Raw genomic sequence first — 18,123 nt, 5'->3', positions numbered from 1 at the left:
ACAATTAGAAATGATTTACGTGCAATTACATGCACAAGAGGTTACAGGACATTTAAGGGAAACCATTTACACAGAAGCGTGCTGGTAAAGAAGGGCAAAATACTATAGTTTACCACAGAAAATATCAACACCATTGTAATTCTACAGTGTGAATAGTATATGAAAAAGAGGACAAGGCTGTACAAAGAGCTGGCCGGATTGGGTGACACTATATTTTAAACGGAATTTAGTGAGCAATGAAACGACAGTATTTCTTCCACTCCACTGGAGCATATCGGTGGATTCGGAGAAGGTGCAATACCACGAAAGGACTGCGGTCGGCAGCAGGTTGCTCTTGTCGCATCAAGTCTGTCACACCGAAGAAGAAGAAGAAGAAAATGGCGACCTCCTTGCTCCTCTTTCGACGACTCCGGACACTTAAGGTATTTCCCCTCTCGGCTGTCTTGAAAAACTGCATGTTTATAAATTATGCTTTTAAACTGTATGCTTATAAACCGTGGCAGTGACTGGTGTTATAGTACTTTTTTGAATCAATGTTCAAAGTCAAGTCTACTTGAAATGTGACGTTCTATCATATTCATATTTCATAGTCATATTTATGGAGGTCATGGGGCAAAATACTACTACATAAATCCGTGTGCAAAAAACATCCTGTTGATTTATTATGGTGTTCAAAGAGGTAATCGGTAATAATGGCGTTAATGATGATTCGCGTTACAAATACCAGGACTGTGTTGTACTCGCCAACAAACAAACAGTGCAGTAGATGCATTGTACTGTAACTACTTTTTAACATACATTATTCTGTACGCACCAAATAAAAACACTTTCACCGGATGTCATGCTCATTTTGGCCAATCAGAAGCCTGAAAAAGCAACCACAACTGCTAGGTCACAAATCTCTGCATAGAGACATATCAGTTATACAAAGGCTGTACATTATCTTCAATATCAGCGCACACTTACATGGAGCCTAGGTGACCTCATGAATTAAAATCGCTATATTGTTAGAAGGCGCGCACAAGCATGTTTACTACTGCACAAAATGAAACACCCCTAAGTCAATAACTCCCTGGTCTGTTAAATAAGTTATAAAAACATGAGATAGTATCATACATTTCTTAAAACACAAACAAAAAAAGCTCCATATTACCCATCAACACACAGTCTAGCCTGATTTTTTTTAAAGACAAAAACGTGGACAAGAGGCTGACACACAAAAATAAGCATTTTTTTTATGTGGACATGGTCAGTTATGAAAATTGTATGATGGCATGCGCCATGGACTATGCTCCAAAACTAGAATAGGAATACTCCACCTTGATACGTAGGTACTGGAGATGGATGAAGAAGGAAGATGGCACTCTTAGTTCCTTGCATGGTACGACTTACACTATATAGCGTGCAAGAGAAGGAAGAGGAACAGTGTGGTGTGGTGTGCTGCAGCAGGTGTGCCTCTTTGCTTCATGCTGCTCTAGAAGGGAAAACATGATTTTGGTAAAGTAATGATTCTAACAACATTTTGTTATTTGCCCATTTTACGTTTTTATTCCCAGTTGGAGACCTGGGGAATCCTAAAAAGCCACACTGCGGCTTTGTGCACCACGCAGACTGGAGAGCCCAAAAAGACAGCAGGAAAGAGTAAGAAAACTTTAAGCAAGAAAGTAAAATCTGTTTAAATTATGTTGTCTGATTGTCGCATCTGTCAGTTTGTTTTATTTTTATTTTTTGCAACTTTTCCTAGTTTTGGTATAATGGTATTTTATTTAATTAATGGCCATTTTTTTCATGATGCTGTCTTGGAAACCAACATGGAAAAAAAGGGTTGATAGGATCAATAATTTGATTTTGTTGGATTTCAGTCTAATCCAAACCCACAACAAATACTAAGGGCTTGTCCACATGAAAGCTTTGTCTTGCAAATGTTGATCCGAAATTGGAGGAGAACGTCAACGGCAAGCCTTGCAAGGGGTTTTGGAACAGAGTAGCGAGTTGGAGTAGCGTACAGTGGCGCCTTAACATAACAGATAACAGAATAATCCAGGATTTATTTTGTGAGTGTCAAAAATGAACATTTTTATGGGCACTCCCACTGTTTTTCATGGCTCTTCACCAGTTTGACTGCACACTGTGTTTTATTTTTTGTACAGGCTGAGCCACTTGTTGTTTTCAAGACTCCTTTCATTACAGCATCTTTAAATATATGTCCATTAAATAAATAAAAATACCATTAAATAAATATAAATGCGAATAATATTCAGACAACATAAGAAACTTTCATTTTGTTAAGAAATATAATGCTATATGCTGTCAGTTTTGGATCTGTGCCCACTGTGTTTAAATGAAACAAACTTTTATAGTTTGCAATTTGTACTACCACTACAGTAAATTGCTGCAAGTACAAATATGAAAAAAAATGTGTATTGTATTTGCGTTTATTAGTGACCACATTATTATTTTTTTTAACCACAGTTGTCGCATTTATCATCTTCCTCAGCACCGCATGGTCCAGATGAAAGAGGAACCCTACTAGCATACAAGACAGAGGTTGCCTTCCCAGTTAGGGTTTCAAACCACGCAGTTGTTCCAACACAGCATCTAGGTATAGCGGCGTCAATTACACCTGGAGTGGACACATTGCCTGTCATTACTCATTTTGAACCAGCTCTTCCAAAGCAGGAGGTTTTTTCAGATTCGGTTCCTTCTTTGCATGCTGCTGTGGTTACAGTTCCACCGGTGGTAGATGAAGTATTCACTCCGGCTGCAGCCATAGATCAGGCAGCATCCACCGACACGCCCTCCACTGAAGCTAGTCCCTCCTCATCGTCCAGTGAAGACTCTGATTCTGATTCCGACTCTGATTCTGACTCAGACTCAGACTCAGAGTCTAAAAACATCGAAACTGAAACCTCTGTGAAAGCGGCGCCAGAATTCCCAGAGAAAACACAAGCAAAATTCCAACAAGCCACATCAAAAGTGAAGGAAGGGGCTAATGAAAGTAACAGGTGGGGTTTTCCAGAGGCCATTAAAGTGTCATTGCCAACTGATGCTGCACATGCAGAACCATCCAGAAGTACCACAGAGGATATTAGTCCTTTGGAAGAGCTAAAGCTGAATCAAGACTTGTCTGAAGATGCATTCAAGAGAAAAGAATTACCAAAAGCTCAGGCAGGTTCTCCTTCAGAACTAACTGAGGATGTAGCACCACCCACGCATCAGCCAATTGATGCAAAAGAATCTACAGTCAAAGCTGTCACTGAGGCTGCATTTCCAGAACAGGACCCCACTAGTGATACCCTTGTGGAGACCATTGAGCCTGTATGTGCTGAAGCCTCTGCAAATACTGTAGTCCCCCTTGTAGGAGATGAAGTAGTCCTTAAAGGAGCCGCTGAAGCTGAAGCCACCAGCGGAACTGCTACATCACCAGTGAATGATGCTGTCCCTTCTGGAGCAGTTAGTGATGATGCAGCCTCCACTGTGGAAGGCTCCGCTCCAATACAGAGTACCAGTGAGCTGTTGGACCCTGTGAGAGAAGAGCTACAGACTGACACCCCAGTTGAACCACCTGAGGGTACACACTACAACACCCAATCTACTATACCTTTTACTCTTTGTGGATCTTTCAACCATATTAATCTTCTTAGCCTTTCTCTCATAATGTATTTGGTGTACTGTAAATGTGTTAATCAGGACTCAGCGTTAGGTCCAGAATTATTTGGACAGTGACATGCCTCTCATCACCACCACAATGTATTGCAGTTAATGTAATAGTTTCAGGTTTTGCGCAGTACTTCAATTTTCAGGAGCAGAAAAGTATTGGCAAAATTGTAATTATAATCCCAATTGTGAATGCTTGGATGAAAATCCCAGACAATAGCACCTTTCATACTACCAGTGAAGATGCCCCCTGTTGCACCGTTTAGCTTTGAGGCTGGTCGGTGTCAAAAGCATCAGCATAGAACGGCTGAATCAAATCAACGTCCAAATTTTCCAAGTATCACAATGTTGGCAGTGTGAAATATGGTCCCCCACTCCTGATTTTGCCAGCACGAACATGTGAAGTTTAACACCCAGGACAGACCTGTTGAAAGCAAGCACTGTCCGACAAGTACTGTATTCGTCCCCTTGTCTGTAATCCGATCCCAGGAAGCCGTATTGTTATGTAAATGCAACACAGACACAAGTTTGTCCCACAAAGGTGGTTTCAGTGTGAATGACTAAAACTAATATATATTTTATCAAGGGATAATCCCATAGAATAAAACTCTAATATAACTTTCCCGTCCACATGGTAATGCTTTCAGGTCGAAACGGTGAAGTATTTTATAATTTCATCTTTTCATCCACATGGCAACAGACTTCTAGGTGCCCCATATTTTTTTTTTAAACGGCTTCTAGAGTGTAAAAATCTGCCAACATTGTGTATAAGCAATACACTACTTTCTGAAAACGATGACGCTGCCGTCCTGTCTCAGTTGGGTACTGCTGACAAAAAACCATCATGATGTCTAAATAGTTCGACCGGCATAAATCACAGTCAATATTCTCCTGATATTTTGGTCTTATACTCCAAAGTAACTCGCTGTAATTCCACTTTTGTCATCTTGACAAGTGGAAGACGACCGATCTTATATGAATTATTTTTATTTCTATAGTTTTGGTGTATCATGTGGTTCTATTGTCTCATACCAATATCGATTCAGCGAGTTTCCCGGTCGTATTAAAGTTCCCCAGCTTCCCACTCACTGGCACATCATGCCTACATCCGGTGGACGGTATGAGAAAATTGTACCCAAAGCATCAGATTTAACAATTCAGTGTGTAGGGTCCTGTGGAGCATATTTATTATCCAGTGGATGGTAAACCCGTGGCTATTGTAGAGTATATCCAAGTTTTAGTTCTGGAATATTTGCCCTTGAGAAGATGTGAGGGGTGGTACTCACTTTTTAGAGATACTGTCTCAGGTCGACTCTTAGAATCTCAGTATGAAAGGTGCTAATGACTGCCGGAAGACTGGAACGCACAGACATTGTCCTAAATGGGGATGATCTGTCATACAATCACAGCTCGATGGTTTGTTTCAAATCAGTTGTGGGAGTGTACAGAGGCAAAGTCATAAAACTATCTTTTCCAAATAATTTTTGACCTAACTACTTTATTCCTGTGGGATATTATCTCTAACAGTCAGGGGTTATTATTCTATGTGAACATAATGAACGTTTTGAAAAGGTGCCTTTCCCGACAAGAACAATATTGACTTAAAAGGCACGCATCCCTTTAAATCGATATTATGTTCACACGATACTTTGGTTGAAGTTAAAGGTCAGATCAGGTCATGTATCTTGTCATCTTTTCAAGCATTCAGTCATTATTTCTCATTTCTGATCAAAATTGCTGGTGTCATTTGTGCATGTTTTCTTCTCAGCTGTCTTCATGATGCAACTTTCAGCTTCTTTCAATGGTTTTTAATTTGGAGGGCCTGGAGCTCATTGAAACAACCCTCGCTCCATTTTCTATGACATTTTCTTTTCTTCTTTATTGTAACTCCTCGTCAAGGTGACTCACTATAAAGCACAGGACTGACTAATGAAAAACTTTTTAAATGTTTACAAAACGTGTTGCAGTTTGCTGTGTATATTGTTTTACAAATAGGGATTCTGACAACTTATTTACATCAAAACACCACTCTCTTAAGCATGACTTGTCACTCACATGGCTTCACACTTTTTGGGGTAATGCAGCCTGCCACCACAGGAAATACCCCACCATAAAACACCTTTGTCAGAATGTGTGAATGTGTAAATGATTGCTCCCTTCAGATTCCCTTCCATAGCTAGCTTATCAGAGAAGGACATTTCATTATTTGATTGCAGTTTTTGTTGTGATTGTGACACAACAGTATGGAAATATCTGTAATAACACTCATATACGTTCTTTGCCTCCTGCAGAAGCTGCATCCGTGGCACCTCCTGAACCCGAAGAGGCTTTTGATAACAGCACTTACAAGAATAAACAACACCATGACTACACCCTCTACACCTTTGCAGACCTGGATGTAGAGATGGCCAAATTCCGTCTGCCTCAACCTTCTTCTGGAAGATTATCACCTCGACACTAGAAGAACAAAGCTGGGTACGACCATTGAATAAATATGAAAGATGATTGTGTGAACCTATTACCACATGATCAGTATCTGTTAAAAAGCTATAAATGTATTAACACATAAAAAAAATAAAATGCCAGATAAAAATGTATTGTCATGAATATGCATTTATATGCGTTTCTTTTGTGTTTGGAGTTAGGTGTTGCTGAGTCTGTCATTGGGGAATGTGTTTTGTGAGGAATAGCAGCTTGCGCAAGAGTTTGATTGTTATGCATCAGTTCTGTTTGAGTACTCCAGATTCTCCCTATGGTCCGCTACTCACAAAAAGTCAGGAATTTGCATGTAAAATTGTTAATCTTTCACAGGTGAACTTTGTGTTTATCAATTTTTAGGTGACGCAAACAACACGATGAAGCAGATTTGAAATACCAATTGTAAGTGAACCAGGAAGTGTACTTTCACATTCACACACTGTCGAGACAGACGGTCGCCCCACAGAGCCTGTGTTCTGTGCAAGATTTCTTTCTACTGACCAGAGAGTTTCCCGCCTTGCAGTGGTCGCCAAGCGCTTTCTCATGTGAGGTTTCAGTTGGTTCTCTGATTTTCATTGATGAACGTGACCTCCATGTGTAAAGTGCCATGAGATGCCTTGTGATTTGAGGCTATATAAATAAATTGATTGACACACTTGAGAATTTTGCTGTTCAGCTTCATGATAGAGAACAGCAATTTGTACTGAAAGTACTGGAAGTACTGAAAAATTGTACTATTGGACTTGTGCTTTGAAAAGGTTAAAGAAGGTCAAATTAACTTTTATAGTATAATATTAGGATTGCTACATGTACAGCAACGTGCATTAATCTGAATTTGAATAAGGTCCTGTGTCTCCAAATGTGATATATAAAACGACTGAGTCGATGTGGCTGTTAAGATGACTGTCGTGTCTCTGCTTCCATGCGCTGCGTTATCCGCTAGCATGTGTTATGTGTTTTTGTGTCGACGGAAATATACAAATCCAAGCTCAAAATAGATCGAAAACAACTACGGTACACCAATTCGCCGTCATTCGCCGGATATAAATGAACAGCGTTCTGCACAACGTCATTGTCCGCCCACCTTATAAATATTAATGCGCCAAACGTCCCTGCGTGCCCGTACGCGATGACGCATCGCGACAACTGCGGGTCCCGATTGCTGCAGCCGCTTGTCAGTGTGACGAAGATTGGCACTCAGGTAAGCTGTCACTCAAAATCCCTCTTTTTCCGTCCCTATCAATCAAACAATCTGAGCCGCACGTTAAAATGGCCCGGGGCGAGAAACGCGGACCTCGCCGGGGTAGCGAATGTTTGATAAGCGAGGCAAGCGACAGAGCACCATGAAAATATATTGTGTGTACAAGGGGAAGAAGGGGGGAATATGTCGCCGTTAGGGGGTAGATGAGGGTTGTGGAAAAGCACAAGGCTAACGCTACAAACGAGGCCCGACAGCTGTTTGCTAGCGTGGAGGGGAGGGAATAAGAGGGCAGCTGTCTCATGAATGACTGACTCACGTCTGAACGTTTTCGATTAAACGTACGATGCTGCTTTATTACATACAGATAGATAAAATGATCACTGACACACATTATGACTGATTAAACCAATAGTGGAAACCCCAAACATATTTCCCCCGCATTATGTATCGGCCCGTAAGGTCTCTCATACATACGACCCCCACTATTGTCTATTTTGTTAGAAGAGTTGGTTTGGGCTGTGATTCTTTACATGATAAACATGGCGGTTTGCCTTTAGGCTTCGTTGCAGCAACACGCTAGCACTCTTCAAAATAACAGTTAGCTCCCTTTGCTAATGTTAGCTACGGTTCGGCTCCGCGGCTTTTTACCGTAGCCTTATGTGTGACATGTTTGCAAGCGACAGGCAACATTGTGACATAACGTCACCCCGCTATTGTATGTTAATGTTGGTATGGAAAATAACAAAGATAAATATACACGACAGGCTTTTGCGTCGTTTGGAATCACCCTTTGCCGCCACAAAAGACATCCGTGTAGCTGTAGCCGATACAAGGCTACAAGCTAACCTCCCAGTGGGTGTGTTAGAACAAGTTCCAGGGTAACGCAAAGAGTAAGATGCTTGGCCGCTATAGGAAAGGATGTCGGGATTTTATCGCTTTTTATGGAACCCACGACGACTCGCATGTTAAGCAAATGTCGTTAAGTCAATGAATGTGATCATATTTGTGTGACCTTTTGTGTTGATTAGTAAACAATCGATGGACACTCACACAGCACATTCAACATTTGTTGACGTCTTTTTCTACAAGTAACATAATTGTCATTTTAGAATAAATATAAAAAATGAATAACGTGCAGTTATATATATGCAATAATTTTCTTTAAAAAAGGATTCTCATAACAATAGATGAATTAGTTTATGGTTATTAAACAGTGAATAACTATGAGTAGGAGTCACTAGGCCAATAGACATCCTGAGCCAATAATGCTCACTTAAATGACTTTTAATGAATTTAAAACTCTAAAGCCAGGTACATAAATCGCTGAGGATACGTTGTCGGCCCTTCTGGCAGTGATTTCAGTCTTTTATAGCTCTTTGGCAGGGGTTGAGGTGTGATTTTCAATTCTCCAGCAGAACAACACTCTATGACTAGCTATTTATTTAGCATTGGTGGAGTAACAACGTTGACGGGGACATCCAGATCATTGTTGGAGGTCAAACTAATTGATGCCTTTTGAAATATGAGGGGTTTTGTGGTCCCCAAAAGTTTGAAAACCCCTGTTCTCAAGGCACAGTTTACAAAACAGATTTTTGCAACATAATCATGGCTGATAAACTTAAAATTGTGTGTTTTTGTTTAGGTTGCCCGCCTGTTAGCACAATCTATAATGCCTCAGTGCTTTCAGCATCTGCAGTAAAGGTGATGGCAGCCCATTCGGTTTCCATTGACAAATACTCCAAGGGGGAGCAGCAGGTGGGTGAGAAAGTGTGGCAAATGTATTTAATGTGCAATAAGGTATTTCTGACACAAGAATAATTTCTCACATTATGTTTTGCATGTAAATGTAAATACAATATATATCCAATGCTAATGCAGTCTGAACAGTCAGGTCACATACAATGTACGTCATTGAAAGGTGTGGTTTATCGTGCAAGATGTATGCAAAGGTTCTTTATCTAACCCTAAAAATATTTTAAAACTGTGTTAGTGAAGGAGATCATCAGTCTCACCACTCCTGCCTCTAACATCCACCCGCATGCCCCTTGGAACAGATGATGAAAATATTGACTCCCATTGAATAAAATCCTCGATTGCCACAAACGCTTAAAGGAGAGATATTTTGATACTTCAGGTTAGTGTTGGGCGATATGGACCTCGGTATATATCATTATATTTTTGTGATGTATCATGATAAGACAATATAAATTCAGAGTGTTTTATAAAAAGCTACAAACCTTAACCCATATGGTGAACACAACATTAGCATGCTAAACAAAGCTAACTTGTAATTTTAATTTTTAAAATAAATGTTAATACATTTATACTGTATGCCACACTTGTGTATATAGACCACATGGGTCCATGTTGCAACATGAGATATTTACACACAAAGACACACTGCAATGTACAAACCTTGCAAGCCTACCTACTCGGTGTTCCCAACATCACTCGTCGGTTCCAATGCGACAGACGCTTTTTTCCCCCTGCAGTTCAACCAGAAGCTGTAATAATTCTGCATTTGATCAAACTTTAGCTCCAGTTTACTACTTCCTGAATCTGCGTTCTGAGCATCATGGGAACTGTTGTTCTTTTAGCCATAAATTAGCTGCATCTTTGTTTATGCCGCAGGGTTCAAAGTGTGTGGAAAAAATAGCAAGTTGTAGTCCAGAATTTCCTCATATAGTGAAACCCATATACTATAATATAGATTCATTACGCAAAGTCAAATATTTTAAGCTTTTAGTTCCTGTTTGATTACAGAGTTTAAAAAAAACAAACAAACAATTCCAGTGTCTCAGAAAATGTTAATATTGTGGAAAAAGTTTACTGTTAAAATCATTGTGTCACGCCCTGATCAGCTGATTATCTCAAAAGCTACGTTTGGTTTCAGTTTGGGTTAGTAGGCTACACAATCATGAGGGAAACTGCTGACTTGAGATGTCGAAAACCTACATCCACCCTCCACAAGAAGGGTCAAGTCATTTCTTAAGAAGCCGTTTGTTCAGAGTGCTGTGTCGAAGCATATTCATAGAAAGTTCAGTGGAAGGAAAAGGAATACCCGCGGCCTTGAGGGGATTGTGAAGCAAAATCCATTCAAGAATTTGGGGGCGCTTCCCAGTGACTCAACTGAGGTTGGAGACCAATAGACACACGGGACACAAATGGCACATTTCTTGTTGACCAGAGAATGTCAGAAGCAGATGAAAGTCAATTTTGTATGTCATTTGGAAATGAAGTTCCGAGAGTTGGAGGATAAGGAAGCTCACCATTGAACCTTTTTTATGATATTCTAGTGTTTTGGGATGTATCTGTACCTACATATATAACACTTGTCCCTGGTAGGGGCCCCCAATGGGATATATAGACTGTTCATTTGAGTAGTTGAAGATTGAGGAGCAACTCTTGCACTCGTTTATTTGCTAAGACATGACAGCCCCCATCCGCACCCCAAAGCATCTGCCATGACTAGGATTTCGTGAGGGTTCTGTAATTCTTGATCACCCAATCATGTTGCACAGTTGTTTATTCTCTGTGGAGAATAATTGCGTGATGTCTCCTTTTGGTGCTCACATTTGCGTGGCATGACAGTTCAGCCCCCGGGTCCTTATGTTACTTAAGAGGCATTTGATATTAGAGGTTTTACTCCATTTAAATTAAAGCTAGTTTAACAGTTAATGACTGTGGAAAAAAAAAATGAAATGGAAAGTCAGCATGATACTGTAACTCTTTAGTTGCCATCTTGTATTTGCTTTTTTTGTGTATATATATATATAGATTATTCGATAGATGGAGGTCAGCAAATTACTACAGATTCACAGATTTTTATTTTGTTTTCTCAGAAAAAATCATCACATTTTAATCTTGTCACAACAATAATTCATTGCCAGATTGTTGCAAAGTTGGCGATAGATGAAGGTCGGCAAATTATTACACATTCACAGATTTTTAGTTTGTTTTGTCAGAAAATCTTGACACATTTTAATCTTGTCACAACAATAATTCATTGCCAGATTGTTGCAAAGTTGGCGATAGATGGAGATCGGCAAATTACTACAGATTCACAGATTTTTATTTTGTTTTCTCAGAAAAAAATGGTCACATTTTAATCTTGTCACAACAATAATTCATTGCCAGATTGTTGCAAAGTTGGCGATAGATGGAGGTCGGCAAATTACTACACATTCACAGATTTTTAGTTTGTTTTCTCAGAAAATCTTGACACATTTTAATCTTGTCACAACAATAATTCATTGCCAGATTGTTGCCAAGTCCCACATCTGCCCCTGTCAAGACATTTTGGTTCACAGTGGTCGTCTTTTTCAACCAATTTCGATTATTTTCAAATATTTAGTCTGTAGTTGCCAGATGGTGTCATCATGAAGAAAGCCTCTGTTAGTTTGTGTCTTTGCCCTCTGGGTTCCCTTGGGCCTTCACATGATGTGTTAATGATGAGCTAGCTCCGCCTTTATTTTTTTTCATCTTTTGTCAGTGTTTGCTACTCCAGTGTTGTATGTATTTTTTTCCCGTGCTTTGATTTCCATGTTTTATTTAAATTTTTCCTGCAGATGCAAGGTGTCGCCAAGGTAGAGAGTGATTCAGAGGAGAAGTTTGAGGGGATGTTAGCAGAGGCACCCAGCCCGACTCTCACAGAGCCACAGACGCCCATGGATGTGGACAAAGCCTCCATATATAGGTAGAGCTGAGTCTCTGTTCCCTGCTTTTGAGTTTTGTTTTATTTGTGACTGTATAAAAATAGAAAAGTATGTTTTCATTGCCGTAAGATTGACAGAGACAAACTATCCTTAATATATGACTCTTAACTTTGGGTTGTTACTTAAATGACTTGGGACTTGTATCTGATATCTGATGTGCTGCCCACTCGTATTCAGTAGATGCTGATCCACGTGCTTTTCTCACCAGTAGAGTTACTGGTGTAAATGGTGTATCGGTAATGGACATACAGTGGAATTTTGATTAGCGCCAAAAACCAGAAGACAGCCGTGTCATCCAGATATGACAGGGGTGGGCAAACTACGGCCCGGGGGCCACATGCGGCCCATCAAGTGTTTGAATCCGGCCCGCCAATTGCATTTCAACTTTTAACATAAAAACTGGCAACATGACTTGCAAGTCGGATGTCTTATTTAGTAAAAAAAAAAAAAAAAACAAAAGCTAAAATTAAATTACATATTTTGATATGATCTAATGTTTAAAGTGCTCCTAAAAAAGGGACATAAGAACATACAGCTGATAGTATAACACCTTTACAGATAAAATTACACAAATAATTCAAGGGAAATTCTAAGCATAAAATACTATGTGTTTTAAATATATGTTCTGGCCCCCCAGACAATTTTGTTAACTCGATGCAGCCCACAAGTCAAATATTTGCCCACCCCTGATCTATGATGTCATTAGCGGTTATCTTTACTGCTCTACGCTAAGACAAACCCGTTTTTTGTAGTTTTGCAATTACACTTGAAGACACGGATCTTGGATTACTTGATACCACCTTCCTCTTTAGCCAGGAGTTATTTCTTGACTTCAATCATGTTTCTCACCTCTATAGCTCAATATTAGAGCTAAAGAAAGTTGTCAACGTTTGATAAAGATGGTGAGCAACACTATTGAATTCAATAAATAACTCAAAAACAAACAAAACATGAATGTGGTGTCCCTATAGATCTTGCTGCCTCATCTTTGGGAACAGTCACAGCTTCAATGAAGATAGAAGTAACTTTAAATCTGAATTTATCCCATCCATTCGTCATTTCTATGAATTTTAGACCTGCTTCATGCATTGTTCCACTACTAAGACTACTACTAAGTGTGTGTTTTGTGACGTTCCCAGACATCCCCTTTTCCCTCTGTTGGCTCTGCTGTTTGAGAAGTGCGAGCTGTCGACGCTTAGTTCTGACTGCATCACCTCGGCGAGCTTCGATGTCGACATTGAGAACTTTGTCCGCTGTCAAGAGAAGGAAGGGAAGCCCTTTTTCAGTGAAGACCCAGAACTTGATAACTTGGTGAGATACATCGGTTCATCACTGATGAGTTTGTAGATTCTTGCGCAGTCAGCTGGGATAGACTGGGATAGGATAAGCAGTAGAAAATTGATTGATAGAAATTCACATTATTTCTCCAATTTAGACCTTTTGTCCTCTCATCATCTGTCACTGTATTTGAAAACATAATTTTCGGTCCATGAACACAAGACTAATCCGAACAAGTTACAGCACATCCTCTCTGCGAGCAGCCACACACGTCATGTTCACAGACAGTAGGATATCACAAAACACGACTACACATACCCTTTTAGATGTGTTTAAGTATAAGATCTGACTTGCATCGGTCTAGGAATGGAAACTTGTATGTCACCTGAAGACCACCTCCTGTTAGTCTGATGATCGCCTTGCCTCTCTAGCTTTGATGCTGTGTTTTCTTTCGAAACGTGTGATTAAAAACGTTTTTTTTTTTGTGCCCTGCAGATGGTAAAAGCCATCCAGGTATTGCGAATCCACCTGCTGGAGCTAGAGAAGGTGAGTGACCTCTGTAAGGACTTCTGCAGCAGATACATTGCCTGCCTCAAAACTAAAATGAACAGTGAGACCCTGTTGAGTGGAGAGCCTGGCAGCCCATACTCACCCGTTCAAGCCCAGGCCCCAAGTTTCTCACCAACCAAATCACAGGTCAGACACACATGCGTCTATACTAAAGGTCACGCTGAAGTGATCAAAAGAGGAAACATCTCATGCCTTCTTTATGTACGTAGGCCCCGAGCTCCATCTCGGGGAGTCCTCATGGTCAAATTGTGGTGCCAGCTTCAGCCCTGCAGCAAGGAAATGTCACCGTCACAGCAGTCAATCCCACCCAGGTGGTCGCAGGTATGTCTTCATGGCATACTACCCCACCTACAGGTACTCTCCTAGTTGTAATATAGCCATGTAGAAAAGGTGATGAAGCTTTCCTTGCTCACGCTTGTACAAAATCTGGTATTTATTCTGTGCATTTGTGCGTTCATCACAGGCGGCACGGTGTATCAGCCTGTTACAGTCGTAACTCCTCAGGGCCAAGTCGTAACACAAGCCATTTCTCCAGGGTCATTACGTGTGCAAAACAATCAGGTACGTAGATGACTTTGTCATATTTGACTGCCTCTTGGTTTGTAGTGCTAGCAAAAAAATAACAAATATAGGTCGCTTGGTGGGTAACTACAGTGGTAGTAGTAGTATTAGTAGCTATATGGACAATCTCTGTATGGAGTTAGCATGCTACATTGGAATAACATCACATACTATCACAATTCCACAGTGAAGGAGTAGGAAAATGCAGAGTTTATTTAATCCTGTTATTTAATATTATTCAACAGCAATTGCTAAGACATTTGTTCACTTCTAGTATTCATCGTGTACCCTTTACTAGTTCTGAAATAACATAATAAGGCAGTACAAAATGTGTTACAATAGAGTTACAATAAGTTGCATAACCTTCATTATAAAATAATAAATGTATTAATTGATGAAAAAATTAATAGTTGAGAGAAACATTGTTGGATGATGATGATTGATACTTCATATACTTGTTATTTTAGTGTTGTGTAGGTCTGCTTTTATCAAACCATCCTTTTAGTATAGCCATTTAATCTGTGACTTTTTTTTATTAGCTCTTGTGTGCTTTCTCGAGAACAAAATAGTATTGTCTGCAGAGAATATTAGCCTTACGTCTTTTGTGACTTTACATTGATACAGTATATAGGGTGAACAGTTGTGGTCCCAGTATTGATCCCAGGGGTACATGATCTATTTCAATGAATGCCATGGAAGTTGAAATGTTAGCTCTGTATCCATATTGGCAAGCGCTATAGGAAATGATAGAAAATGAGTGGAATGTTTTTTTTTTTTTTTGTTTTGGCTAATTTAGCGTCTGTCTCCCCAGCTTCAGCTGCGGTTTCACCAGGACTTGAATCTCTTCAATCACGAGGACAGCTCAACAAAAAACAAGCGTGGGGTTTTACCCAAACAGGCTACGAATGTCATGCGCTCGTGGCTTTTTCAGCACATTGGGGTGAGTCGGTGTTGCATCAAGTTTGTAAATGTCAAACTGCTCAAAACAAAAACAACAAAGTATCATCCTTCCCCTTGTGCAGCATCCGTATCCGACAGAGGATGAAAAGAAACAGATAGCCAGTCAAACAAATCTGACACTCCTACAGGTCAATAATTGGTGAGTCAAGTTGATCTGCTGATCTTCTCTTTGCTCTGCTTGTTTTGACTGAGCAGCAGTTTATTGGCTTGCTGTCTTGTCATGTGTTTACCTCACAATAACTCAGTTTATAAACTGCTAAAATAACACACACACACCACAGCAAATGTCAGTGTCAGGAATCACAATGGATTATTTAGTCACAAATGAGTTCGGAATTTCTGTAGTCTTGACTCTTGGAGTATTTGTATTGTTTCTATTATGAATAGTGTCTATTTCTTTATTATTAATCCGTGAGAAGCGATGACATTACTGTCATGTGTGTGCGTGTGTGCATTGAATCTCCTACCTTTTCCACTCGTTTCCGAGGAGCACCTGGACGCGAATGAGTGCACTTACACGAGCCAAATGTGCTGGTGGGCCCAGGCAGGGTACACTTGGCCTAGTGTGAGTACGCCCTCAGTCAAGGTGGAGGGAATTAATTTTGGCACAAAACCTCCAACCTTCCACTAGAAAGCCGAAGATGAAGAAGTCAGGAACCCAAAGCATACATTTAGGCTTGTCAAAGTAACGTCTTCAAAGTAGGAAGAGGGCAGGATGCTTGGAATAGGTGTCAAGGTTTGCACCCTGCATGCAGCGGTCTATCGGTTACATACGGAGTTATGTTTTTCCCGTGGGAGTATTAGGAATGTTCTTCTGGGAGAAAAAGTAAACATTGTGCATATTAATGAGAGAAGAACTACTCGAAAGCTATCTTTCCTTTTGCAGGTTTATAAACGCTCGAAGGCGGATTCTGCAGCCCATGTTGGATGCTAGTTCCTCTGAAACACCTAAAACAAAAAAGAAGACTCCACAGAACCGACCACTTCAGCGTTTCTGGCCTGACTCCATTGCCTCAGGGGGAGGCACTCCGCAGCAAGTTACAATGCCAGATGGTATGCAGCACAGTTTTTATTAGCACAGTTCAGGCATGATGAGCTGGCAAGAAATGGTTGAGGGCACAGGTGTCAAACTCGAGGCCCAGGGGCCACATTCAGACCACCACATTGTTTTTGTGTCCAGTAAAAGCAAGGCAATAATGCATGTCAATTTTGACAGAAAATTTTCGATGCCATGAAGTTAGCTGGGATAGGCTCCAGCACACCTCAGTGACCCTAATGAGGATAAGCAGCATAGAAAATTGATAGATGCATTGATTTTCTATGCATGCATCCAAACGTTTTTAAATGTCTTGGGGGGTGGGGGGGCCTTTGGGTGGAATCATCCTCATTCCACCCAAAGTGTCACTCCACTGCATGTTTTTTTTTTTATCCTAAATAATCAATTTTGTATCATTTTCTTCCATATATGCAGTTTTATTAGCTTAACGCGAATTGGATTAGTCCCAACACATTTTATGGCTGGACACATTTAATTGAGGGCTGTACGGTGGAGAAGTGGTTAGCACACAGACCTCACAGCTAGGAGACCTGGGTTCAATTCCACCCTCTGCCATCTCTGTGGAGTGCATGCGTGGGTTTTCTCCGGGTACTCCGGTTTCCTCCCACATTCCAAAAACATGCTAGGTTAATTGGCGACTCCAAATTGTCCATAGGTGTGAATGTGAGTGTGAATGGTTGTTTGTCTATATGTGCCCTGTGATTGGCTGGCGACTAGTCCGGGGTGTACCCTGCCTCTCGCCTCCCGCGACCCTTGTGAGGACAAGCGGTAGAAAATGAATAAATGAATGTTTAATTGAAATAACCTCATTAATTCCCCGCTCCGGTTGCCAGGTACATTGGTGACAATGAATGTCGAGGGTCTGCAGAGCCTGACATCAGACGGCGCCACGCTGGCAGTACAGCAAGTGATGCTCGGAGGCCATAGCGAAGACGAGTCCGGCGATAGCGGCGATGATGACGATGATGCAGATATGGCTGGACTGGGCCTCGACAACAGCGATTCGTTGCAGTAAAGGACACTCCCCTCTCACAAATACATACTGTACACAGTACGTGTCCAAGACATGTAGTATAAGTCTACACATGGGTTTCCTGGCTGTCGTTGTCATGTACAAACAGACACGTTAGGTTTATAGAGAGCACAACACAGGACACATGAGATTTGCCGCGTCCTAAAATCCAACTTTGCTGAATGCCAATTTATGCTGCGCGTGTGTAAATCAGAGTTTAATTTCAGTTTTTTTTATTTAGTTGATGTAGGAGAGTGCACTTTTTTTGTATATTTAAGCTAAAAAAATTCACCAGAAGAAAAAGTGTTAAAACACCCGAAGCAAGTTTGTATGCTACATGAATAAATATTGACATAATTAATATTGTTTTTTCTTGACCCCTGTTGCCAATCCTGAGCTGATTGTAAGTTTGGATGACAACATTTTAAGGTTGTATCTGTAAGGGTTTGTCTCTTTTTGCATGCTTGTGTTTTGAGTAGATCTGTGCACTCTTAAGACTGGCTCCTCTCATGTGGACTCTGCAAGCTGAACAGAGCTTTGGGGGAGATTTAAAATAAAAAATGAGATGCTTATTTTTATATACATACATATGAAAATAGTGTTTTTTTGTTTCATTATTTTGTTCTGTTTTGTA

The 18,123-nt window shown here is 40.4% G+C and overlaps 2 protein-coding genes across 3 annotated transcripts; both read left to right on the top strand.

Annotated features, from left to right (window-relative positions):
* Nucleotides 1-236: 236 nt before the first annotated feature.
* Nucleotides 237-6,270, top strand: ndufv3 (NADH:ubiquinone oxidoreductase subunit V3). Its single transcript, XM_058082429.1, has 4 exons — nt 237-422; nt 1,557-1,641; nt 2,498-3,571; nt 5,949-6,270. Exons 1-4 carry the CDS (start codon nt 237-239, stop codon nt 6,116-6,118), a joined length of 1,515 nt encoding a protein of 504 aa, XP_057938412.1. The 3' UTR covers nt 6,119-6,270.
* Nucleotides 6,271-7,193: 923 nt separating this feature from the next.
* On the top strand, nt 7,194-17,846 carry pknox1.1 (pbx/knotted 1 homeobox 1.1). 2 transcript variants are annotated; one of them, XM_058081588.1, is made up of 11 exons: nt 7,194-7,336; nt 8,979-9,091; nt 11,905-12,032; nt 13,191-13,362; nt 13,825-14,025; nt 14,109-14,220; nt 14,363-14,460; nt 15,272-15,400; nt 15,483-15,559; nt 16,307-16,473; nt 17,311-17,846. In XM_058081588.1, the coding sequence occupies exons 2-11, from the start codon at nt 9,041-9,043 to the stop codon at nt 17,490-17,492; spliced, it is 1,317 nt and encodes a 438-aa protein (XP_057937571.1). In that variant the 5' UTR covers nt 7,194-7,336; nt 8,979-9,040; the 3' UTR covers nt 17,493-17,846. The 2 variants fall into 2 exon arrangements, with proteins under 2 accessions (XP_057937571.1, XP_057937570.1); XM_058081587.1 differs by having other exon boundaries at nt 14,109-14,253.
* Nucleotides 17,847-18,123: the final 277 nt, after the last annotated feature.

This window comes from Doryrhamphus excisus, chromosome 9 (genome assembly GCF_030265055.1).
Source record: "Doryrhamphus excisus isolate RoL2022-K1 chromosome 9, RoL_Dexc_1.0, whole genome shotgun sequence".
In the NCBI taxonomy this organism is placed as follows: domain Eukaryota; kingdom Metazoa; phylum Chordata; class Actinopteri; order Syngnathiformes; family Syngnathidae; genus Doryrhamphus; species Doryrhamphus excisus.
The sequence above is the reverse complement of the archived record's forward strand: the minus strand, read 5'-3'. Positions and strand labels throughout refer to the sequence as shown.

Coding starts and splice junctions, on each gene's coding strand:
- ndufv3 (XM_058082429.1), top strand. CDS start 237: ATGAAACGACAGTATTTCTTCCACTCCACTGGAGCATATCGGTGGATT. Junction 1,642..2,497: donor CAAAAAGACAGCAGGAAAGA/GTAAGAAAACTT, acceptor CATCTTCCTCAG/CACCGCATGGTCCAGATGAA. Junction 3,572..5,948: donor CCCAGTTGAACCACCTGAGG/GTACACACTACA, acceptor TGCCTCCTGCAG/AAGCTGCATCCGTGGCACCT.
- pknox1.1 (XM_058081587.1), top strand. CDS start 9,041: ATGGCAGCCCATTCGGTTTCCATTGACAAATACTCCAAGGGGGAGCAG. Junction 9,092..11,904: donor ACTCCAAGGGGGAGCAGCAG/GTGGGTGAGAAA, acceptor TTTTTCCTGCAG/ATGCAAGGTGTCGCCAAGGT. Junction 13,363..13,824: donor ACCCAGAACTTGATAACTTG/GTGAGATACATC, acceptor TGTGCCCTGCAG/ATGGTAAAAGCCATCCAGGT.